At 45.5% G+C, this 25,584-nt stretch overlaps 1 protein-coding gene across 1 annotated transcript in view; it reads right to left on the bottom strand.

Moving 5' to 3' along the window:
- CNOT1 (CCR4-NOT transcription complex subunit 1) overlaps positions 1 to 25,584 on the bottom strand; it is a 4,219,019-nt gene that overhangs the window by 1,512,546 nt on the left and 2,680,889 nt on the right. The window contains exon 28 of the mRNA XM_044079520.1: positions 23,532 to 23,712. Coding sequence (XP_043935455.1) covers positions 23,532 to 23,712 — 181 coding nt within the window. The remainder of the gene's footprint in view (positions 1 to 23,531; positions 23,713 to 25,584) is intronic.

Below are 25,584 nucleotides of genomic sequence, written 5' to 3'. Positions count from 1 at the left end.
AGGGAAGAAGGGACAGCAACTGACGCAGGACCCAAGACTTTGTTAATCAGGCCGACTAAGGGCTACTGCAAGCAGATAACCCAAATATGATGACTGCAACAGTGAAACACGAAGATAATCAGTAAAGGGTTAATTATACAGCCTTGTGGGACCCATGACGAAAGCAGGCAGAGTCTGACAGAGAAAATGAAAGTTATGTACTCAACATAATGATAGATCTCATGTTGCCTTTCTCTGTGGGGTTCAACCTATGGATTCTCAAATCTGAGACTGGCCATATCTCAGAGACTTCAGCTGGCTGAGCTCCACCTCATCTACCCACAAGGCCTTGCTCAACTAATACCATCTCAGAGTTTGCCTCTTTGCCTCATCATTATAAAAGAAGTCACCAAGGATCTGACAAACAAGGCAAAGCAACCACCCCGATGAAAAAGAACTCTACAAACATGCAGTGACAGGAGTGGGAGAAGGTTGAACAGGACAGAAAAAAAGATACAGATCTATCCTTATGGAGAGTACATGACTTTTCTATGTGATGTACTTTTCATCTGGATTTATCCTGTGGGCAGAGTCCCCAGCCATATAACATCCCAGGAAGTTCTAAGCAAGGATATCCCACAGTACAGTGGAACCAAAGAAAGCCCTAGATCTTGAATGATGTCCAGCTTGTGGGACAGAGAAGTTATGAGGGCCCACACAAGTAGCGGCAGCACACAAATAATCCAAGAAAACTCTAGAGAAAAAGGCAGTGGAAGTAGACATACCACTGGTAGAATGACATTTCAGTTTGTGATGCATGATCTTTCCCTTCAAACTGTACACAAAAGCAATGCAATACGACAGCTAAGTTGGGACACTGTAACCTTGAAAAAAGGCTGACACATCGAGACTTGGAAAAGGAAATAAAACTGTTTAGACTTCCTGAAAGATTTTGTCCTATCTAGATAAAATCTCAGTGGTCCAATCACATTAAGGCAATGTAACAAGTATTCATCTTTGTTGGAGAAATCACAAGAAGGTGAAAGGCTTGATTCAAATTACTCACTGTAACCACCTTGGGGAGAAAGGGGTATCTGTACACACTATTCTCATGGAAAACCAAATATGGTGGGATACAAGAGAGGGCCTGCAACTCCGATATGCACTTGGCAGAGGTGACAGCCATCAAAAACAACTGTTACAAGGCTTTAAATTAATGATAGCAGAGGACTTGCGTGGATAAACCGCAAGCACCTGCAACATGACAGGCAAATCCCACGATGGGACGGGATCCCGAAGAGGACACCATAGCAGGAAAAGTACAGTTGTGTACCTACCATAAATGTAGATGTTAGAGTGCATTCACTGTTGCAGTCATTACAACTGGGTTATTCTGCTGGCAGGCTACCAGCAGTCGGCCAGAGTTCCAAAGTCCAGGTCTGGCGTCGGTTGCTGTCGCCTCCTCCCTGACGTCAGTGCGCCAGGGGTGTAAAAAATGCAGCCAATGCCACTTTCTTCAGTTTTTCTTGCCCCAGATGTCAGGTGCCCCTAAAATGGTAGACTAAATTATGCGAATAAGCATGCAAACACAAAAAAAACACTTTTCCTTCATCTCCAAGCAAATACACCACATAGGTTGTATAGAATAGAGAAGTGCAGATAAGTCCCAGCAAGGAAAAGGGGGATGGTGGGAGGGTAACCTGGACTGCAACTGTGAATACACTTGATCATCTACATTTATGGTAGGTACACAACTGTACTATGTTCATCGTGTTTCACTGTTGCAGTCATTACAATTGGGTTGAATCCCAAAGCTAAGGTAGAGAGGCTGGTGTTAAAATAGGATTAGGAGAGGCTATCAGACCCTGCAGAACTGCAGTGGTAAAGCCTGCCTTGGATTTAGAGTAGAGAGGTAAGTGATAGTGCTTTGTAAAAGTATGCACTGAACTCCAAGTTGCAGCCTCTAAGATGTCTTTGGTTGGTACTCCTCTGAGGAAGGCTGTTGCTCTGGTTGAATGTGGCCTAATGCCCTTAGGCATTGATTTGCCATGCTATGAATAGTAGAAATGAATGCAGTGGCCTATCCACTTTGAAATAGTCTGCTTTGAGATGGGCTTTTCCTTGTGATCCTGTAGCATATGCCACTAGTAGTTGTTCAGTCCTTCTGAAAGCTTTGGTTCTGTCCAAGTAGAAGCGTAGCTGCCTGTGAATGTCCAAAGAATGCAGAAGTCCCTCACCCTTATTCGGTGGGTTTGGGTAAAAGGTAGGCAAATGAATTGTTTGGTTAAGGGCCACACTGGACACTACCTTAGGCATAAATGTAGGGCTTGTCCTCGGAGAAACCCTGTCAGGATAGAAAATGAAAAAGGTTCCACAGCCATGATTGCCTGTAACTCAGACTCATCTAGCGGAGGTTACTGCTAGGAGCAGAGCTGTTTTCCAGGATAAGAATTTTATATCAGCTGCAGAGGCTGGCTCAAACGGAGGCAGTGTGAATTTTTCCAAGACATAGTTGAGGTCCCATGCAGGTATTGGTGCTCTCCTTGGAGGTCTTATGTTTTCGGCCCCTCTGAGGTACTGCCTTAGTAATGGATGAGAAAAAATAGGTGGTTCTGTATTGTAATGAGCTGAAATGGCAGAGCCATGAATTTTAATTGAAGAAAAGGAAAGGCCTTTATCCAGCATCTCAGTTAAGTATTGCAAAATCTGAAGAATATTTGGAACAATCGTGTCAATACCTTGTGCTTGGTTCCAAGCACAGAATCTCTTCCATTTTTCTGCATAAGATTTTCTGGTGCTACGACATCCATCACTGTTTTAAAGGGAGGTGTGTCTTGAATGGCTACATTATCCGCCATGCTGCCAGGTTTAAGGTCCTGAGTTGGCTGTGCAGTATCTGTCTTGTTGTGTCAATAAGTGAGGAATTTGAGGTAATGTCCAAGCTGGGCATTGAGACGAGCTCTTTAGGATTGGGTACCAGTGTTGGCGGGGCCAGTCTGGGGCAATCAGTATAATTTTTGGCTTCTCTTGTCTGTCCTTGAGGAGTACCTTGGGGAGGAGAGGCAGAGGAGGAAAGGCATATAGGTTAGGTTTTTCCAGCTGAAAGATAGAGCATCCACTTTCCATGCTTGCTTGTGATACGTCCTTGTGCAGAATCTCTGTAGTTTGCAGTTGTGAGGGAGGAAAGAAGTCTATGTCCGGGCATCCCCAGTTCCTTGTTATCATGCTGAAGACTTGTGGATCCAATTTCCACTCATGAGGATCCATTAGGTTTCTGCTTAGTTTGTCTGCCAGAGTATTTACCCTTCCTGGCAGGAATTGTGCTTGCAGATGTACTTGTTAAGTCAATGCTGTGTCCCACAAGTTCATGGCTAGTCTGCAAAGGGGGTAGGAATGTGTGCCTCCTTGCTTGTTTATGTACCACATGACTGTAGTATTGTCCGTCTTTATCAGTAGTTGCCCTGGATGAAGTAAATCCTTGAAGACTGTGAGGGCATTCTGAACAGCTAGCATCTCTTTTTGATTGATACGTAGATGCATTTGACTTGTGGACCATGTGCCCTGAATACATCTTCCTGCCATATGGGCCCCCCAGGCATAACCTGATGCATCTGTTGTCAATGTCTGCCTGGCTGTGGGTAAGGTGAATGGCTGTCCCGTGTTGTGGTGACAGGCCAGTGCCCACCATCGAAACTCCTGTTGCAGGCAGGGAATGAGGGTAATTATTGTTTCCAGGCTGTGGCAATGTTGAGTCCAAACACTTTTTAGATACCATTGAAGTTTCCTAATATGCAGTCTTGCATATGGAATTAGCAGAATGCAGGATGCCATGAAGCCCAAAGCCTGCAGAATCTTTCTTGCAGATAACTGGGTCTTTGCTGCCAACATTTTGAAATAAGTAGTCAGTTGTTTGTCTGGCGTGCGATATGCCATCTGGGCAGATGTATTTAAGCTTGCATCCAGGAATATTATCTCTTGAGAGGGTACGAGTTTTGATTTCTTTTCGTTTACTGTGTACCCTAGACCTGTTAGTAATCTTTTTACAAACGCCAGATGCTGTAGTAGAATGTCCTTGTTCTCTGCTTGAATAAGGCAGTCATCCAAGTAAGGATATATTTGTATTCCTCTTTGTCTGCAAAATGCAATTACTGGTGCCAGGCAATTTGTGAAGACCCTGGGCGCAGTAGATAAGCCAAAGGGCAGTGCAGAGAATTGGTAGAGCATTGAGCCAGCTATAAATCTGAGGCATCTTCTGCATGATTGTCTGATTGGGACATGCAAGTATGCTTCTTTTAGGTCTAAAGTCAAAAGCCAAGCCTTCTTGCCCAGAGTGGGCAGAAGTTGCTGCAGAGTTAACATTTTGAATTTTGGAATATCCAGGAATGTGTTTAGGATGGACAGGTCCAGTACTGGTCTCCAGGCTTTGTCCTTTCTGGGCACGAAGAATAGCCTTGAGTAAAATCCTAGTCCCTGCTCTTGCTGTGGTACTTGCTGAATGGCTCTCATGTCCATGAGGGATGAAACTTGTTTTTGTGCCTCTGCTCATTGATTGTGTGGCAGGTCTGGCATACCATTTGGCCTTGGCAGGGTGTGAAAGTGGAACCTGTAGCCTTGTGATACGATATTTAAGACCCATTTTGTCCTGGGTGATCATGTGCCAATTTTATGAAAAAATGCTAGTTTTCCCCAAAGGAGCTGCCAGAAGATAAGTGCTTGTTGCTGGCAGAGGAAAGTCATTGAGACTGTTTCCTGTATGGCTGTGATTTTTCCTCTCTGCTTTTGGAGGTAGAAGCACCCCATTGCTTAGGCCTGTCTGAGCTCTGGGGCATCTGAATCTGCCTCTTTGTGGCCTGTCTGAAACTGGAAAGGACCAATTCTTTGTAGGCCAGTTCCTGCTAAATCTGGGAGGCTGTACCTGTAAGAAATCCTTGACTGTTTGCATAGATTTAGCTTTGGCCTCCATTTTCTTCAACACCTTTTCTTCAACACCTCTTCTGCTTTAACACCAAACAAGGTATCATGCTGTAATGGAGCATCTAATAGTTTTGCTTTAACATGATCGGGCAGATTCTGTTCCTTTAACCAAGCATGCCTCCTAATGACAGAACCTGTAACAGTGGCCCTGCAGGAGGCCTCTAGAGAATCAAAATCACATTGCAAAGTATGCTTTCCCACTTGTTCAGCTGCATGCAATAAATCCTGCATTTGTTTTCTGCACATTCTGAATTTGTCAACATTTTCTATTTAAGCAGTGACATAAGATATTGCTGATATTTAAGCATATGAAACTGACAATTTAAAGCTCTTACAGCCAAGGTAGCAGAAGTATAAATCTTTTCCCCCCATCTGTCCAGGGCCCTTGAACCCCTATCAGAGGGGATAGGGTTTTTTGCAGTGGACGCCTTGACCCCTTTGGGACCCTGAGATATAGTTTCTGGGTCAGCAGCAGGGTTTTTATAAAGAAAGTTATGTGAATCAGGAACCCTGTAGTATCTGTCTGGCTTAACAGGAGCTGGTGGTATAAAGGGTCAGGAGACAGACCGGACTCTGAAAATACATCATCTACAATGTCTAAAACAGGAGAAATAGCAAGTGGTCTGTGCTGAGGTAATAAAAGGAAGTCTCTGAGCCTTTTCTTGGATTCTGAGTAATCTTGGCTCTCCCAGGGGAAATGCTCCCTCACGGTATGCAGGGTCTCTGCAAAAGAATAAGCCTCAGGAGAGGCTGAAGGGATAGATTCTTCAGCATCAGAATCCTCATAGGGAGGAAGAGAATATTCCTGTTCAGAAGAGGAATCAGAGGAAATGGAAACATGATCTGAAGATTCATATTCTATCTCTTGCCTAGGCCTCTTATCAGGAGGGGGATGGGAACCCCTGATCAAAGTAATTAGGTCTTCGGCCATTTTAAGCATCTGATTTTTAGGCATGGAGGCCTGTCCAGGAGAATGCTGTACTTGCTTCTTTGTCTTTAGAGCTGCTTTAGTCTTTGCCTTAGAAGCTGAAGTTGGTTTTACATATAATTGTGTAGGCCTGAAAACACCCTCAGAAGCGGATGCCTGCTCAGCGGCTCCGGACCCATCTGAGGGAATAGTTTCCAAGTGTCCAATACCTGGAGTTTCCAGCGGCCTAGTCGGCTCCACGTGGGAGTCGGAAGTGGCCTGTGGCTCTGAGGTAGCAGGCTTCAGGGGCTGCGAAAGCGCCTCTGAGAACCGGCAAACCGGCGACAGGCCTAGCGGAAGCCTCGTCGGTTTTGGACCTCGGATGCCTGTCCTTTTCTTTTCGCTTTTTATAAACTCCGGTAGTCGGCTGTTCCAACGGCATTATATAATTGAATCTTCTGCCAAAGTAATGAAATGCAAAATCGTACCGATGCTTAATAGTGCGTTGGTTAAATCTAGCACAAAACTGACAACTAGCAACGTCGTGGTCAGGGCCTAGGCAAGGAATACAGTAAGAATGAAAATCCTTATGAGGTATTTGCGTCCCACAAGAAATACAATTGTTAACTTTTTCTGACATCGGTCTGGAGCAAGAAAAAAGTTTCCCCAACAGGGTACTTAGCTTTAATGAAGACATCGGATCTGAAATTCGAATTTGAAAATCTCAGGAGTCGGCCAACTGGCACTTGCGAACTGCTTTTGCTTCGGGCACCGTGCGGCAAGAAAAACTGAAGAAAATGTCGTCGGCTGCATCTTTTATACTCCTGGCGCACTAACATCAGGGAAGAGGCGACAGCAACCGACACCGGACCTAGATTTTGGAACTCAGGCCGACTGTGGGTAGCCTGCCAGCAAGATAACACAATTGTAATGACTGCAACAGTGAAACCCGATGAACATGTACCCTTAAGGCTTTCAAAACCTCCAGAACAGCCAGAGGCATATCCCTACAGATATGGAAGTTTGAAATAGCCAACAATAGCACTTTAATCATAGAACAACTGAAGCTGGAGTTAAACCCACAGGAAAATCCAGAATTGCCTCCAAAGGGGAGGAGAAAGGACCTAAACCCCAAGAACATCTTCTGGAAGGAGTATAAGATGTGCACTGCACTGTTGGAAAGCATGGAATTTTCTTGCCATCAGGGGAATTGGAAAAACTATGCTGCTGGCTTTAAAGTATGGAGATTGAGCAGGTCTGGACCAGCTGGATGGTAGACTTCAGCCACCATTTGACCCGATCTCTACATACATTAAGAGTTGTGATAAACTCCATTCGATGCGTTATACACACAAGACCACAGTGCTGCCAGTCCACTGCAGAGCCCTCATGTGGTACCTTGCTAATGGAACCAGGTGGATGGAAGCCGCCAGATGCCCCAACAATTTCAGGAGGGAGCCCAGAGGCTCTTCGTTATATATAACAAAAAAAAAAAAAAAATAAAAAAAAAAAAAAAATATAGCTTTGCAAGCTGGGACAGTGTCCAAGTGGCAACCTATGAATGCTAGGTGTTTGAACTGAATGTAGACCTGACTTTTGGTAATTGACCATGATCCCCAAGGAACTGCCTAACGGGAGTAGGTCAGCCCTGGCCCTGACTAAAGATGACCACCTGGAAGCTGTTAAGAGCCAGTTGCCCAATTAAGGAACTATTTCAAACCCCTGCAGCCTGAGCCAGGCTGCCACGACTGTCATACACTTGGTGAACCCCCGTGGGAGAGTGATGAGACCAAATGGTAGTGCTCTTAATTGGTAATTACTGCCTCCCAGCCAGAAGTGCAGAAACCTCCTGGATCGCCTCTTTTATATGACGCTAACTGTCCTTGAGGTCCACAGAGCACATCCAGTTTTCCTCTCTAAGCAGAGGTAATATGGACTGCACAATGCCATCTAGAACCTGGTCTGTTTACAAAGGGACTAAACTTGTTCAAATCTAAGACTGGCCTAAGGTCCTTGTTCTCTGTAACTAAAAATTTTAAGACCTCAGATCCTCGGTCTGGTGGAATCTGTTGGATTTGCCAGCAGCTCCTAAATCTTGATGGCTGGTTTCTGTCTCTGACAGGGAGGAATTCCTGGGAGATGTGAAGGGATTAAAATTTGGAACTTCTAAAAACAGAACTGAATAAGCTCTGGATATGACAAAGACCTACACATGAGACGTGATTGCCTCCCAAGACTCCAAGTGTAGAAACAAACAACCCCAATAGACCTCAAAGCAGGAGTCAAGCAATGCTTCAGGAGTGCTGAAAATGCCTCCTGGAGAAAGCTCTGCAGAAACCCTGATTCTGCACATCACCCTGCTGAATAGGTGGCATCCAATGTGGTTACCCCCAACACAAGGGGAACCCTCAGGAGAAGCATTTGGAAAAGACTGTAGTGACTTCCTGAAGAAAGGACGTCCTCCCCAATTTTGGTCCTGCAAGAAGGACCACTGAGAGGAAGCAAAACATTCATCGATGGTAGACATCTTTCTACCTTGCTCACTCCTGGTTAAAGTTTCTAACTTTCATCTCAAACAGAGGAGTCATGAAACAAGGCACTGAAAAAGGAAACAGACCACAAAGCTCACCCAAAGAGGTGATGCAATGCAATGATGGTACCAGTGGCTTGGGAATGTCCATCAGCCGCACTGGAATGCATCCTCAAGGAAACTTTACCTATTGATTGTAAGGTGGACAACTAAGTGTCCAGAAACTTCTTAGACTATAGAGTTTGAAGAGCCTCAACAACCTTGACACTTCTGACACTATGTCCCTTTGAACCATGGACAAGTGAACTAAATAGTTTAGCGTCCTCAGCGTGAATGCAGCTGAGGCAAGTAATTTCCACTGTACTGAGCTCCTTCCACACCCTCTGAGACACGATGTTGATTGCTACATCTGGGGGGGGGGGGGGGGGCAACCCAGGATGTGGGTGGGTCCACCCTTAAGGCCTCCAAAAATACAGACTCCTCAAGAGAAGAGGCTTCAGCATTCCAATACCCACACTGGTGAAGAAGCTCAAACAGATCAACAAAGGAGTAGTCATCTGAGGGGAATTTGGGAGACCCCTCGCCTTCCCTGAGGTCAGTACTGACCTCAGGGAAGGCGAGGGGTCTCCCAAATTCCCCTCAGATGACTCCTTTGTTGATCTGCTTGAGCTTCTTCACCAGTGTGGGTGTTGGATTGCTGTGAGGGATTCCTCTGGTGGGTCCAGGTACATCCTCTTGCATGGCCTCTTACCAAAGATAAGACTGACCAGAAGAGAAGGACCCTGGATCCCAAAGATGCCTCTGACTCCAGCAGAGCCACTGCCTGCCCTTGCATCAAGGCCAGATGCTCCAAGGAGAAGGGATGACCCAGAAGCTGGAATTGTCAAACCCAATTCAGGGACACCAACCTTGATGCATCTGCTCTGGGGTTCACTGAGCTCTAACGTGGCTTGAGTCAAGAAACCCAAGACAGCAGCCAGAGTTGAAATCTGCCAAGCCAACGGCTGTGACGTGCACAAAAGGACTACAACCAGCTCTGCAGACTCTGGATTCATGGGCCTGAGGGAGAAAAAGGCTGGTTGAGCCAAAGCACCAGAAAGAGCCCAAATCTGAAAGGAGGCTTAACTGCTTCTGTAAAAACATCAGCCTTCCTAATCCAAAGCTTTTAGGCTGCCAACAGACCTGAATGACTGAGATGATGAAGCCACCAAAGGGACTTTGGAGGTCTGTCTGGGAGGTAGACTGATGATCAGCTCCAAACTGAAGAAGCCAAAATCACAGGCAGAGAAAGGGAGGATCCCTGGAGAAAACTCCAGTCGAGTAAACGGTGAAAGGCAACTTGGCCTGTCCCAAAGCAGCCCCTTGGACAGAAAGGGATTGATGGCACTCAAAGCCAGAGAAGGTGACTGCTATGAGATATCTGAGCAACCAGCAGAGCTGAAGCCACCAGGAAATCAGAGCATCTTGGGACCTTAAGATCTGGTGGACCAACAGATCAGCAGAAGTAGAGGCTGGGGAAGACTGCTTACAGTCTCCTTCAGAAGACTTGGGGTCCTTGGATCCATGTGTATGACCTCTATTAGGCTTGCCTCCCTGTAAAAACTACTGGAAGGGAGGGAAGCTCTTCAACACTAACTTTGGTTCCTCTGATTAATGGCCCAAGAGCCAAAGTCCTCTCAATGGAGCAAAGCGACTCCAGATGTATGCCCCCCCCAGCAGTAAACACATTAGTGCCCTGTGTAATTAACTTACGTCCAACATTCCACTCGCATTTTGAACCCTTTCAGATCCATGACAAAAACCTACACACACAATATGTAATGAATATAACACCGATAGCAGCATGCTAAATACTACTACTTTCGAAAAACACACAGTAACCTACAAGAAAAACTCTACACTCAAACACTATAAACACTGCAAACACACTGGGTGGGAAAAGCCTATACACTATACTACTCCTACACTTAAACTACATAACGTAAAAACTACCCATCACCTATACCTAAACACACAGTAAAAAAAGAGAAAGGACGAAAGGGTGCAAAAGCACACTAAAAATAAACAAAAAAAGATGCAAGCCAGCGGAGGAATGACCAAGCTTCTGTTCAGGAATGTCAGCAAACTGGATCTGGGGTATTCTTAGTTGAGCAACGGGTTATGGGTAGAGGAGGATGAAGGTTGGTCAGCTGAAGTCTGAGATATGGCCAGTCTATGATCCAAATCAGATCAGATAACACACAGGCTGAATACAGACGAGACAATACTGGAATCCCATCCTTACCCTAAACTATATGTTGAAGGGGAAGTTGTTGAACCAGTGAAACCAGCATCAGCACCAAAATTATTCAAGCAGGAATGTTAAGACTGAATGGCCAACCAGATCAAAAGTTTGACCAATATCAATAAATACACTGCTGTTTTGATTCCCTTTATCCATTAAGTAAATCATCATCAGTTAGAACTCAAAGTGCTATTGAAGTGTTCCTCCCAGTCCAAAAGCCATGTAGCTTTGTTGGAGAAAGAATAATCGTGTAAAATATTACCATAACCATAGACGTCCTTCTCTATGTTGCACTATACTTCACATATGGGAAGTCGTCTGGCCAAATGACCTGCCATCTGGCCAGCATACAACAGCTTTTAACTACTGCAAGGTACATGGGATGTTGCACGTATGTGCCGACAGTCAGTCATAAAAGGATGTCTGCACATACAATCCTCAGAACTGTAATGCTCCAGAAGGAACACCAGACCTAAAGGAGCAATAAAATGCCATCCAAGGACTGAAGCAAGATATACGGGTGGGGGAGGGACAGAATACTGCAACAAAGAAGAGAAGGATGTCTATGGTTATGGCAAGACTTTGCGCAACTATCCTATGTCCTTCTATTCAGTGTTGCAGTACTCTCGACATATGGGAGAATGGCAAAGCTTAGAAGGAACCCCGGGAGGAGGAAAGAGCAAAGGAGCTTTGAACAGAAGAGCTGTCCACAAAGCCATGGAGAATGGCTCTAACAAACCCTGCTATAGATCTAAAAATGGTGTCCAACATGTAATGTTTGGTGAAAGTACGCATAGACTACCATGTAGCAGCCTCTAAAATAGTCAGTATCTAGGCATTTAAAGAATGCACCTGAGGAAGCCACAGACCTAATTGGAGGAAGCCTTAACAGGAGCAGAAAAAGTCTTATCATAGAAATCATAAAACAAAATTGCCTTACAAATCCAAGAAATTGTCTGTTTAGAGACAGGCAAACCCAAAACCCTGGGAGGGAAAGAAATAAATAGCTGATCAGACATTCTGACAGATTTCGCCTTAGACTTATCCAAATAAAATCTGAGTTGTCTATGCACATGCAAGGTGCATAAGACCCTTTTCAGTGGAGAGCTGTGGAGAAGAGAAGAAAGTGGGCAACTGAACAGATTAAGAGACAACTCATACACCACCTAGGGCATAAAAGGAGGACTGGTATGCAGACAGACCATATCCTTGTGGAAAACCAGGAAAAGGTGGAGAAGCCATGAAAGCTTGAATCTCAGAAACTCCATTAGAAGAGATTAAAGACAACAGAACAAGAAGTTATGTACTCACCATAACGTTCGATGTATGTAGACCATCTCGCCTCACATTCTTACCCGTGGGTTCGGAGCCAAATGTCAGCTCTGACTTGGCCAAAACTTTTCTAGCTCAAAGTCTTTCTATTGGCTGGGCTAAGATGGTATCCCATGCTGCACTGCTCTATATCCCCAGAACTAGTTTGCTGCGAACACCAGCACTCATTCTCCATCCATAACACCCAAGGAAAGGAAGAACAAACCAAGAATGAAGGGAGTTCTGAAACCAGACCTAACCTCCAGATCCTCCAGGAAGGAGGGGGGGGTAAGTAAGAATGTGAAGCGAGATGGACTACATACATCGAACGTTATGGTGAGTACATAACTTTTTGATGTTATGTAGTCCAATCTCACCTACAATCTTACATGTGGGACTCCGTCCCTAGCACCTAAATCCTGGGAAGCTCAGTGGAAGATACTCCTGAGCACTATGGAACCAAAGGAAGACCTGTCCCCAGATACTACATCCAACTTGTAATGAGTAACAAAGGTGTGAGGAGATGCCCAAGTAGCCATAGCACAAATATCATCCATAGACAATCTGGCCTGATAGGCTGTAGATACAGGTCGAGTAGAGTGAGCCTTCACCGGGAACGGTAAATCTTTACCCCCTGAGGAATAAATGAAAGAAATGCAACTGGAGATCCACCTGGACAGTGTGACCTTGGAGACAGGAGACCCAATTCTGTTTTCCGAAAAGGCTGATCAGATTTTCTGGTGTCTTTGGTCCTGTGCAGATAAAAACGTAATTGTCTGTGTACATCCAATTGATGAAATTTAAATTCTGCCTGGTTGGAGAACTGGGGAAAAAACACTGGCAACTCAATAGATTGATTAAGGGTACTGATAGATGCCCCTTTGGGAAGATAGGAAGGGATGGGTCTGAGAGAAACCCTGTCCTTATGAAAAATCAAATAAGGGGGTTTGATTGATAAGGCTTGAAGCTCCGAGACGCATCTGGCTGACGTGATGGCTACTAAAAGACAGTCTTCCAAGTTAAGAATTTTAAATCACAAGTGGCTGCAGGCTCAAAGGGGGATGAAGTAAGAGCCTGTAGAACAAAGTTTAAATCCCAAGGCATGACAGGTTCGGATACCGGAGGACGAAGTAACAGTGCCCTTCAGAAAAGCCTTACAGAGTCTATGAGCCATCAGACTAGGTTCGTTTGCGACATGAAAGGTAGAAATCATCAAATGGACTTTAATGGTTGCGACCGCTGAACCCTGGTTAAAGAGCATACACAAGAACTCCAATACCAACGAAATTGGAGCCGTGCAACGGCCAATCTTTTGGGTATGAGCCCAGATTGAAAACCTCTTCCATTTACTGCAGTAAATCTTCCTGGTGGAAGGCTTATGAGAGGAAGATAAAATATGAACCACCTCCGGTGAGAAATTATGAAGCCTAACTAATGACGGAAGTGGAGTAACCAGGCTGTCAACCGGAGGGTCCGAAGAGAGGGATGGAGCTGCCCTGACATGTGTGTCAGTAAAAGTCTGGTTGTGGGTCCAAAATCCAAGGAGTGTCCATGAGACAGAGATGGAGAAAGGGGAACCAAATTTGACGAGGCCAGTGTGGAGCAATCAGAATCATTCTGCTTCCCAAGGCTTGTGCTTTCTGAATAACCTCTGACAGCAAGGGAACCGGAGGGAAGACATATAGTAGACCGGAGGGAGAATCGTGGACTAGAGCGTTCCTGGGTGACTCCCCCTGAGGGGGGATCAACGTGAAGTAGCTGCTGCATTTGGCATTGAGGGGGCTGGTAAAGAGGTCGTAGCAAGGCTGACCCCACCTGCGGAAGATCTGTTCCGCAACATGACAGTTCAGGGACCACTCATAAGGCATCAGAATAGCTCTGCTTAGCCTGTCTGCGATAACATTTGCCTTCCCCAGAATATGCGTTGCCACCAGAAAACGTTGGGAAGACACTGCCCACTGCCACACTTGCATGGCCTCTCTGCAAAGGGGATACGACTTGTTTCCTCCCTGCTTATTCAGATATCACACCATTGACATATTGTCTGAGTGGATTGCAATAGTCCCGAGAGGAAGAAAGCTCTGAAGTGCTTGCAATGCTAGTAACACAGCTCTCATCTCCAGGACACTGATATGCAGATGCATCTCATGCTCTTGCCATGTGCCTTGGACTGTCCTGCCTCGATAATGACCCCCACACCCCATCCATCTGGGAGGCATCCGTGGTCACCGTGTCAATAGGGGGCGCAGGAACTAAGGGCATTCCTGCATTCACGTTGTCGGTGCAAAGCCACCAACTGAGATCCTGTTTGCACCTGTCTGAGTAGAATAGGGTAAGAAAGTGGAAGACGGAGAGACCACTGGGCAAATAGTAGCCACTGAAGGAGTCTCATATGTAACCTTGCCAGAGGGACTAACAATCGTCGCAGCCATTGTCCCCAATAGTTGGAGGACCCATCTTGTCTTCGCTCTTCTCAGGGGAAGCAAGGCATGAACTTCTTGTTGTAGGATTCTTTCCTGTGGTAGAAACGCCCGCATGAGGATGGTGTCTAGTTCTGCGCCTATAAAAGTGACATGCTGTGAGGGCAATAAGGCAGATTTTTCCCAGTTCAACGGGATGCTCAGCTGCTGACATAGGTTTATAGAAGCGTCCCTGGTCTGAATTAGTAGATGCCTGGTGGTGGCAGTAAGGAGCCAATCGTCCAGATATGGAAACACTTGGAATCCCTGACGTCTCAAGTGAACAGTCACCACTGCCATGCATTTGGTAAACACCCTGGGGGCTGTGGTGAGACCAAAGGGCAGGGCTCAAAACTGAAAATGACTGGCTCCCAGCCAGAAGCGTTGGTGACTTCTGGATGCCTTTGTCCATCTTGATGTGGTAGTAAGTATCCTTGAGGTCGATAGAGCACATCCACACTTCTTTTCCCAACAATGGGAGAACAGACTGCAATGTGACCATTCGGAACTTGGACTTTTGCACGTGGGTGCTCAATTGGCTGAGATCTAATATGGGTCTCAGGTCCCCTGTCCTTTTCGCCACCAAAAAGAATCTTGAGTAAGTCCCTAATCCGATCAAGTCTGAGGGGACATGTTGGATGGCTCCTTTTTCTAGCAGCTTTGAAACTTCTGAAGCTGCGTAATCCCTTTGACTGGGTGGAACATCTGGGATTTTCTTGATTGGAGGGTGATCTGATGAGAAGTGGATGACATATCTTCTGGAAATTATTCTTAGAAGCTATTGGTCATGGGTGATGTCTTGCCAGGCCCCCGGGTATAACGAGAATCAACCCCCCCCTGACTGGCTCTGGAAATGCACAGTCGGGCCTCCCATCAGGAGCAGCGGTAGGGAGACCTAAGAAAAGAATTGCTGTCTCCCGAGTTGTGGGGGGGCCTCCTCTGCCTCTAGGGCGGTGTCTCTTTGGATAACCACCCCCTCCTCTGCCTCTGGAGGGGGGCTCACCTTGTGCCCTGGGAAAAAAACCTCTGATTTCTTGAACCACATTTTGCCACCCCTCTAGGCCTTGGGATAAGGCCTAGAGGGAAGGGAAAAATGGACTCCTACAGCAGACAGAGTTTTTCCCTCCTGCTTCCACCTGGTGAGGGTGTCTTTCACCTTGGTTCCGAACAAAGAGGAATCATTGAAAGGGGCGGTGAATGAAGACTTGAAGGCCTCCGCGAAATGACAAAGGCGCATCCAGGCCTGTCTCCTAAGAGCAACTCCTGAACTTGCTGCCCTACTCACTCCATCAGCTGCATATGAGATCAGCCTCATGGAGGAGTTAACGATGGAATTGAGGGTAGACATCTGCGCGTTAACCATCTGGGTCACCGCCTCAGAAATGTTACTGGTGAAAGCATCTCCAAGCTCCTTGAGGAGATCTCTCTGGAGCCGTGTAAAGTGAGATAAATAATTCAGTGACCGTAAGGTCAAGGTCGTTGAAGAAAGGGTACGCTTCCCATACCGGTCCATGGTCCTAGACTCCTTGTTAGGAGGATGGACGGTAGAAGTAGTCTTGGCTAATTCCTTCTGAGTGGCCGCTGCCACCACGATGGCATCAACAGGGACTCCCTTGGACAGAAATTCCTCACCAGGAGGTGCAGACAAAAATTTATTGGGTCTCCTGGGGACTGGTTCCACAGAGTCAGGGGTCTCCCACACCCTTCGACAGACCAAATCCAGAAGCTCGTCAAAGGGTGGAGATACCCAGGAGGGGGAGGGCTGAGCACCAAAGGCCCTCAGGAAGATAGACTCTTCCTTGGAGGGGGCTTTGGATGGCCAGTCACCTCTTAATTTCAAAATCTCTAAGATGTCAGAGAAAGAAACATCCTCAGAGGATGACTTGGGGGACCCCTCCGATTCCTCGAGGTCGGTGTCTGATGTGAGAGACTCATCCTGGGAATCTATGTGCTTCCAGTTGCACGTCTTCTTTCTGGGTGGCTCCTTAGGCAAGGACTCTGAGGGGCCCTCAGAAATATGGGGACCACTCACGGGGGGTACCCTGAGGCCTTGGGGCACCGCTGTCTAGAGATAGATGGCGATCAGAGACCTGCACCGGTGTAGTAGAGGACAGAGTGACCGACCCGCATGATGCTGCTGATGAACTGGCCATTGCACTCCGCATGGCCTCGAAGGCCGGTCTCCCTGAGTCCGAGGAGCAACCAGCCTCCGAAACCACGACAGGAGTCAGACTTCCCTGCACCGAAGCACCGAGAGGGAGACTAGGAACAGATAGGTGTCCCGAAGCCTCTCCCTCTGGACTGACTGAAGAATCCTGAGTCCTGAATCCCGCGGACGGCGCCGACGGGGTCGGAGCTGACGTTGGCACTGATAAGCCAGGAGGGGCTGTCGGAACTGACCTAGGGACATCACACAGAGCCGAGCACTCCAGCTCCGAAAGCTGAGATACACTCCAAAGTATTGAAGCAGGTTGAAGGATGGGCTCCGGAGACGACTGGGTTGGAGCAGAGAACAATTTTGCCAAAACCGGTGACTGAAGGAGTCTTCTGCACCACTCTGTTGACATCCACATCTGATCAGGTCCTGAAGGATTTAGAGGACAGAGAGGGAGATAGAGACCTCCTCTCCGAAGGGGACCTGCGAGGAGGTGATGCTGGCCTAATGCTAGGCGATCGGCTCTGAATAGGTTCCAAAATGATTGGAGCAGATGCTGGTTCCATAACCACAGACCCTTCTCCTGCAGCCCCGAGGACAATGGAGCTGAGGATGTCAAAGCAGACTTTGCTATTTTCTCCGGTGGCTCCAAGGAGACTGATGGATCTGGAGATCTCTTTTTAGATTTCAAGATTTTGTCTTGGAGCTGGAAGCATTTTCCAGACCCTCCTCGGAGGGTTTCAGAAGTCCCTTCAAAATCAACTTATTCTTCCTTTCCAGAAGAACTCTCGGACTAAACGTATGACAGAAACTGCACAACTCCTGGAGATGGATTGCTCCCAGACAATACACACAGACAGAATGTCCATCGGTAATGGACATTTTACAGCTGCACCTAGAGTACTTCTTGACGCCCGAGGGCTTGTGTTCCTTAGAATCCTTGGATATAGTTAGCTACAACAAAGCACCAAAGACAACAATAACTGACAACAGTACCAATGGTAAAAACAGTCACAAGGCGGGAAAACACTACCACAAACGAGAACCTCAAGATCTCTAACTAAAACGATCCTTAAGCAAAACACAGGAGGGGAAGACTAAAACCTCTAATTTAAACGGTTTTAGACTTGTAAAAAAAATATAACACAAGGAAGCAAGGGACAGACTAGGACCTCTAACTGAAACGGGCCTAGCCCATTGGAACAGCTAGTGGGATACCACAGAAAAAACGATCAAACAAAACTTTTTCATCATACAAGACCAGAACACACAATAGCTATGAAAGTAGCTTTTTGTTTGCAACTAATGCTCTAATAATGAAGAAAAAAGGGTACTTAGCCACAGCCAAGATCGAGACCACGTCCGAGCTACACGAGCGGCAAACGAGATCTGGGGATATACAGCAGTGCAGCATGGGATACCATCTTAGCCCAGCCAATAGAAAGACTTCGAGCTAGAAAAGTTTTGGCAGAGACGGAGCCGACATTCGGCTCCGAACCCACGGGTAAGAATGTAGGCGAGATTGGACTACATAACATCAACTGTTTTCCTAGTACAAAACTTTAAAGAAGCTGAGGCTGCTGGTTCAAAAGGGGCCAAAGTAAGTTTCTCAAACATAATTCAAATCTCAAGGAGGTGGAAATGGTTTCTTGGGAGGTTTAACATGAAGGACACCTTTAAGAAAAAATTTTTTACTTCCAATCTGGAAGCCAAAGATGGCGATAATGGCAGATGTACAGAAATAGCTGACAAGTGAACTTTCACTGATGGATAATAAGCCAAAATACTTAAGTAACTCACACAAGAACCAACCACTGGAACATCCACATCCACCAAAAGACACCAGATTGTAAACCTTTTCCATTTGGATAAGTAAGATTTTCTTGTATTGGGTTCCCTGGCCTCCTGCACAATCCCAAGCACATCCCGTGAAAAAAGGTGCCTGAGAGAATCAAATGTTGATCACCCACAGGGTCAGTTGTAGGGTTGACAAATGTAGATGAAGCACAGATCCCTGGTCTTGAAAGGCCTGCAAAGCTAAAAGAGCCCTCATTTCCTTGATGCTGACATGCTCTTTCCTTTGAGAAAGAGACCAAAGGCCCTGTACCTTCTTTGAAGCAAATGTTGCCCTCCAACCTGTATCTGAGGCATCCATTAACAACTGTTTAGTAAGCTGGGGCAGATGAAGTGGAAAAGGAAGTCCTGGCTTCAGAGCATGTTATTGAATCCGCCAAAGAAGCTCAATTTTTAAGCAGGGGAGAAGAGGGATCACAAACTCCTGAGGGTTAGCATGCTGCATCCAAACTGATTTTAGGTACCATGGAAATTTCATGTGGAGCTTTGCAAGAGGCAGCATGGGTATTGTGGATGCCATGAAACCTAGACGTTTAAGAAACTCCCTGGCTGTAATGGAGGAGAGAGGCAGAAGGTTTTCAAAAAAGGAAGTGATGGACCGAATCTTGTCTGTTGGAAAAAAAGTCATCATAAGGTCAGTTCTGAACTTGCAGCCTAGAAAGATATGATCTTAAGAAGACAAGAAAGATTTTCTGATATTTAAGCTGAACCCTAGACTTTGTAGGAAATGGATGGCAAACTGCAGGTTCCGAGTCTGCTATTCTGATAGAAAAGCCACAAACAGAAGATTGTCCAGGTATGGATATACCCGAATACTCTTGACCCTTAGAAAAACAATCACAGGGGCCAAGCACTTTGTGAATACCCTTGGGGCAGTTGAAATTCCAACAGGCAAGGCAGAGAACTGAAAGTGTAAAGAAGCCACAGAGAAACGTAAACATTTCCTGGAAAGATGATGTATGGGGATGTAAAGATAAGCATCTTTGATGTAAGTGAAAAGGAATCAGGGGAAACGATTTGTAAAGTCAGTATGTAGAAGGATGGTACTATTAGAAATGTGTTAACGTGTGAGAGATCCAGAACTGCTCTCCAACAAGGACCATATTTTCTGGGGACAAGAAACCTCCTTGAATACAGACCTCTGCCTCTCTGATCCGTTGGTACCTGCTGAATTGTGACTTGTAAAAGCAACTCTTAGAACCTGCGGAAACAAATTCAATTTGTGGGGGGTTGTGGAATCCCCATGAAAGGGGGGTAAGATTTTTCCAATTCATGAAATAAGCCTGTTGGATAACAGAAAGAACCCAAGAATCCTGGGTTTTCCTTGCCCAAGCTGGGAGAGAGAGAGAGGGTGTTGCAAAACTTGGAAGAGGCTGGTAGTTACAGAGCACTTGGCCCTGGCTGGAAAGGACTGCTGGGAGGAAGGTGCAGAGCTAGTAGTCAGACTGTGGAGGTCGCCTAGCAGTCTTTTTAAGTCTAGAAGAAGCAGATGAGGAGGAAGACAGGCGCTCTGGTTTTCTAATAAAGGATGTTTTTGTTGGAAAATTTTTGTGGAATTTTGGAACTGGAGAAACAAAAAGGTGATTCAAATCTGGACGTTCCTTTCCCTTCGCTTGCAACGAGTTAAATAAGTCTGCAGCTGCAGGACCAAAAAGAGCTGAATTATCAAGAGGCGCATCCAACAATTTTGCTTTAATGTCTGGCAGTGGTTGAACCCTCAACCAAGCTTGCCTTCTAAGTACAGAACAAGATGCAGTTGCTCTGGTGGAGGATGCCTCGACAGCATCATAACTGCACTTAATAGAATGCCTAGCCACTTGAGAAGCTGCTAAGAGAAACATTACTTGGTTCTTAATGTCAGAATCTGGAAGTTGAGTAAGAGCCTGCGAGGCCTGATAAAGTAGGGCCAATGAATACCTGGACATGAGAGTTTCCCAATTCACAGCTCTGATGGCTAATGTGGCAGTATAAACTAACTACGTCTTTCAGAATTTTACTCTCATCAGAGTGAAGCAATTTAGAGAAAGAAGACCTGTCTGAAGCAATGGAAACAACTGCTGGATCAGCTGAAGGACACTTATACAAGAACTTGCACCTTGTAGAAGAACCTGTCTGGCCTCTTAGGATCAGGAACCCGAGAGCCAGGGGCTTTACAAGAGGAAGTGAAAGCCTCCAAGAAAGCTGGCAAAAGAGGAGGCACAGTGAAAGTGGAAGGAACTTCCATTTGTAGAAAGTCGCAGTAATTTTTTTGCTCTTCAGACATCTGTAAGCAGTCCCATTTGAAAAATTCCCTCATTTTATTAATTCTCCAAATTAAATCTCTTCTACTGGGGAATCCCCCCCAATGGAAAGCTCTTCTACTGGGGAATCTCACCCAATGGACTCTCCTCTGGAGAGGCATATTCTAAAGGGAAGTAATTTCTGTAAAATATGCTAAGGAATCCTCATCATAGGAAGAAATATCATCAGATAATACCGGTTCCCTAACTCTCTGAACAGGAGAGGATGTGAAAGAAGGAACAGAAACAGCAAAGGAAGGCTTCAAAGCCATCAAAGTCTTAATCAGCCCCTAAGAGAAGTTATCCCAGTTAGACTGATGAGAAAGATGAGATATGGAAGAACCTGATGTAGGCCTAACATTTGCAACAGACTCTGTAATCTGTTCCCTAACCGGAGTGGGAGGTACGTCCCTAGGGCCCTCTACCATAAAGAGCTGTGGTTCTTCTTGTCCATCAGAATTGGATGTCTGCACTGCCTCTGAGGATGTGCCTAGGTCAAATTCCTTAACAGCTTCCGATGAGGTACCCCATCAAAGAACCAGACCTAACCTCCGAATGCAACGCTGCATTCTTCACTAACCTCAATAGGTATGTTGGTTTAAAGAGGCACAGCCAAAGAGAATTCAAGCCTAGGCTTGCTAACCTTCCTCTTCAAAACCGGTTCAGCTGAAGGACCCCCGGAACCCTCCATAACGTCCTTAGCCAGACATTTAAGTCATTGATACTCTAAAGATTCAGAGCCGAAAGTCGGCTAAGTAAGGTTTTAGGGACAAAGGCCTAACAAATGGAACAAGAATGGTGGGATTGATTGGGGCCTAAGCAGAAAAGACAAAGATCGTGGCTATCTAAGTGGAATCTGCCTTCCAAACCTACATTTGCCCTTCCTGAATGACATGAACTAAGTACAAAATGCACTAGCAAAGAAACAAATCCCCAGTGGGACACTTATCTGAAAGCTGGCAGCAGACCAACATACGAGTCAAGCATTCCCAAATGGCTGCAGAAAAGTTCTGAGAATTGTAGATGCGGACGTCCTTTTATGGCTGACATCAGCACAGAAGTGTGACGTCCCACACACCTTGCAGTAGCTAAAAGCTGTTGCATGCTGGCCAGATGTCGGGTCACTTGAGGGGAGGACTTCCCATATGTAAATACCGCAACACTTAATAGGACATCAGATGTTATTTTTGTATCCAACTTACCACATACCTAAAAATCAGTTCAAGGATTTTGTCAAGGGTAGGAAGTAAATAAAAAGGCCAGAAGTGACTGGTTGAAGCAGGTTTAGATTCTTGATGTGCAGTTCTAACAAAAGCTGACTTCCAGATTTTGGCCATGGTGATGGCAGTGAGGCAGAGAAACTGTGTGCTTTAGAGGAGTTACTGTGCGAAGAGGAGGAAAGGTTACAGAATTCTTTTAGGAAGTTGGATGATGAGAAGCTACTGGTTAGAAAAAGTATCTCTCCAACAAAGGAACTTACCAATTGAGGAGATCTTACACATTTTACTTTCCTCAACGCAAATGTTAAGGAGAATGAAGGACAGACATCTGCCTAGCATGGAAGTGTTTGGCTTAATGTTGGAAAGTAATGTAATGCTGTGAAGTGATGACTAATGGCAAATAAGAGGTCAGTCTTCCAGGTATTCCAAGCTTCATTCTGAAGCTGTACTAAAATTTCAGCTCTTTGGTTAGCCAGTCAGGTATACAGTACCTAGATTACAGTGAAACACTAAGATCATCTGCTTAGTGGTGATGTCAGCTTTAAGGTACTGGAAATCAGTCCAAGGACAGTGTAGTCTGATATGTTTTCTAGACTTGAGAATAATCCTTTGTTGGAATTTCATTTTTAGGTCCTTAATGAGGAAGATTATAAGGCAGTTGTTACTGAAGGAGGTAGGAGTGTGATTGGCGATGCAAGATATTGGCAGTGTGGAAGGTAATTATACAGTCAAGGCGTGAGTGGTGGTTTGTTTTATCATCATGTCAAGTGTGGTTGGTTACTATTTGGAGAAGTTTCAGATTAGAAATTTAAAAATGTCCTGGTTTTGTGGGACTTGGTTTACAGTAAAGTCTCCTAGGATCGCGTGCTTATTTGCTTTGCCGGTTGCTAAGATGATAGGTAGGTGTCCTTTCAATTCTGAAAGCAAGGCGGGGATACAAAGCAATTTACAAATGATGAAAGGGTTTGACTGGTAGTTTAGAGAAAATCCATATGGGTTTGTGATCCAATGAGACATTGGCCGGGGCAACTTTATGCAGAGACCTTACACTACCACCAGCTCTAGTTCCTGGGAGGGCAAACAGAGTTACAGTCTGGAGAGAAATGGTGTACATGGAGATAATTGGTTTTGAACCATGATTCAGTGACAGCAAAGGTGCAGATATGATCAAGCTTGTTCTTAATGCGACGGTAACCCTTCCCCAAAGATGCAAAAATCTAGCTTTCTAACCTAGCATATACCAAAGATAGGAAATTTAACCTTCCTCTTGAAAGAGGAAAAACTCTGCCCATTTTCTAAATATTAACATTCTTGCAATATGAAAGGTGCTAGTGAGAAATGCTGCCTGCTTTGGCTTCAAGCGGATATGTGAAGAATACTGCAGCTGATAAAATGCAATGGCGACAGCATTCAGGAGCAGGCATCCATTATGACAATCTAACGGACTTTCCAAAGTAAGACTCAAAGTCAAAATGCATTATTCTTCTTGCTGTACCTAACAACGTGATATTTCATAAACATATGAATGTAGCTAGTACCAAATAGCAGTGGACAAGAAAACCATAAGCAGAATAGCTACCTGCTGTTGTAACTGCTGGCATTTCTTCAGGAGGGGGTTTAATATCCTTCTTTGGGGCAGACAACTGTTCATCAAGATGCTTCAGTTTCTCTTTGTCCTTAAGCAGGTTCCCTGGCTTCAGTTCATTGATGTCCAAGGACAGGTTTTTGCAGAGCACTTCAATCTCAAACTTGAGGTTTAACTATAAAGAAAATATTACAAACTTGCTAAAAATTGGAATAGTAATGTAAAAATAAATTAAAGCAAACCAATCTTGTTACCAAACATTTTACACATTTGGGTTATCTGCCTGCAGGTAGCCCTCAGCTGGCCTGAATACCAGAGTCTTGGATTCCTGCGTCAGATGCTGTCTCTTCTTCCATGACATCAGGTCGTCAGGGGTATAAAAACATGCAGCCGACGCCATTACATCAGTTCTTCTTGCCCCAGATGTCAGGTGCCCCCACAATGGGAAGTAATTATATGTTATGTTACACCTCCATCAAAAAGCAAATACACCAGAAAGCTTAAATACACCAAAGGAGGAGGAAAGGTATAGCCAAGAGAAGTCAGGGGGCTAGAGGAAGGGTAACCAGGACTGCAACAGTGAATACACTAACATCTACATTTAAGGTAAGTGTACACAACTGTACTATGTTCTTCGTGTTTCACTGTTGCAATCATCATATTTGGGTTGATTCCCAAAGCTAACAAAGGGAGGAAGAAGTTTAGAGAGCAATAGGGCCAGCTATTAAGCCCTGCAAGACTGCAGTGGCAAAACCAGCTCTGGATATGGAAAAAAATAGGCATGTGGTAATGCTTGGTGAAGGTATGTATAGAGCTCCAGGTAGCAGCTTCTAGGATGTCCCTGGTAGGGACTCCTCTGAAAAAGGCTATAGAGGTAGATTGCAGCCCTGGTGGAGTGTGATCTTATCCCCTGTGGGGTAGGTTTTCCATGGTGCTTATAGCAGAAATTAATGCAATGGGCTATCCATTTAGAAATGGTTTGCTTTGAAATGGCCTTCCCCTCTGCCCCCGCAGCAAAGCCAACTAGCAGCTGTTCGGGTTTTCTGAGAGGCTTAGTCCTGTCCAAACAAAATCTAAGTTGTCTGTGCACGTCCCAAGAGTTCAGTATTCATTCTCTTGGTTTTGTGGATTCAGGAAAAAGGTAGGCAAATGAATGGACTGATTTAAGGCCACACTAGACACCACCTTGGGCATAAAGGAAGGATTGGACCCGAGGGAAACCCTGTCTGCATGGAAAATAATGAAGGGCTCCACTGCCATGTGGGCCTGTAATTCAGACACTCTTCTTGATGAAGTGATGGCTAGAAGGAAGGCTGTTTTCCAAGAAAAGAATTTCAACTCTGCAGTTGCAGCTGTCTCGAAAGGAGGGAGAGTGAGCTTTTCCAGTACAAAGTTAAGGTCCCAGGCTGGAATGGGAGCTCTCCTGGGAGGGTCTTAAATTCTTAGTCCCTCTGTGGAATTGCTTTAGCAGAGGGTGAGAGAAGAGGGGTGGTTCAGTAATATAATGTGCTAAAATGGCAGAGGCATGAATTTTAATTGACGAGAAGGAAAGGCCCTTGTGGAGCATTTTTGTTAAGTACTGAAGAATATGCGGTAAGCTGGGCACCATTGTGCCCATTCCCTGAGTCTGGCTCCAGGAAAAGTATCTTTTCCACTTTTCAGCATAGGATTTTCTAGTACTAGGCCTCCTTGCCTCCAGAATGACATCCAGCACCTGCTTGCTGAGTGATGCTATTGGAGTGCTCAAGGAATTAGCCAGGCTGCAATGTTCAGGGTTTGAAGCTGAGAGTGAAGAATCCGGCCCGCCTGCTGGGACAGTAGGGAAGGGATCTGATGCAGGTGCCATGGTTCGAGCAGTGTCATACTGTGCAAGAGGGTGTACTAGCCCTGGCGTGGCCAGTCTGGTGCAATCATTATTGTCCTTGGCTTGTCCTGTTTGATCTTTAGCAGAACCTTCAAGAGGAGAGGCAGAGGGGGAAAGGCATAAACGGAGTGTCTTTTCCAGGTAAAGGACAGGGCATCCACTTTCCAAGCTTGACTGTGGAAA

Source organism: Protopterus annectens, chromosome 8.part0 (genome assembly GCF_019279795.1).
Source record: "Protopterus annectens isolate FY-2018-M chromosome 8.part0, PAN1.0, whole genome shotgun sequence".
NCBI lineage: Eukaryota > Metazoa > Chordata > Ceratodontiformes > Protopteridae > Protopterus > Protopterus annectens.
Note: the sequence above shows the minus strand (reverse complement) of the source record. Positions and strands in the feature narration are given on the sequence as shown.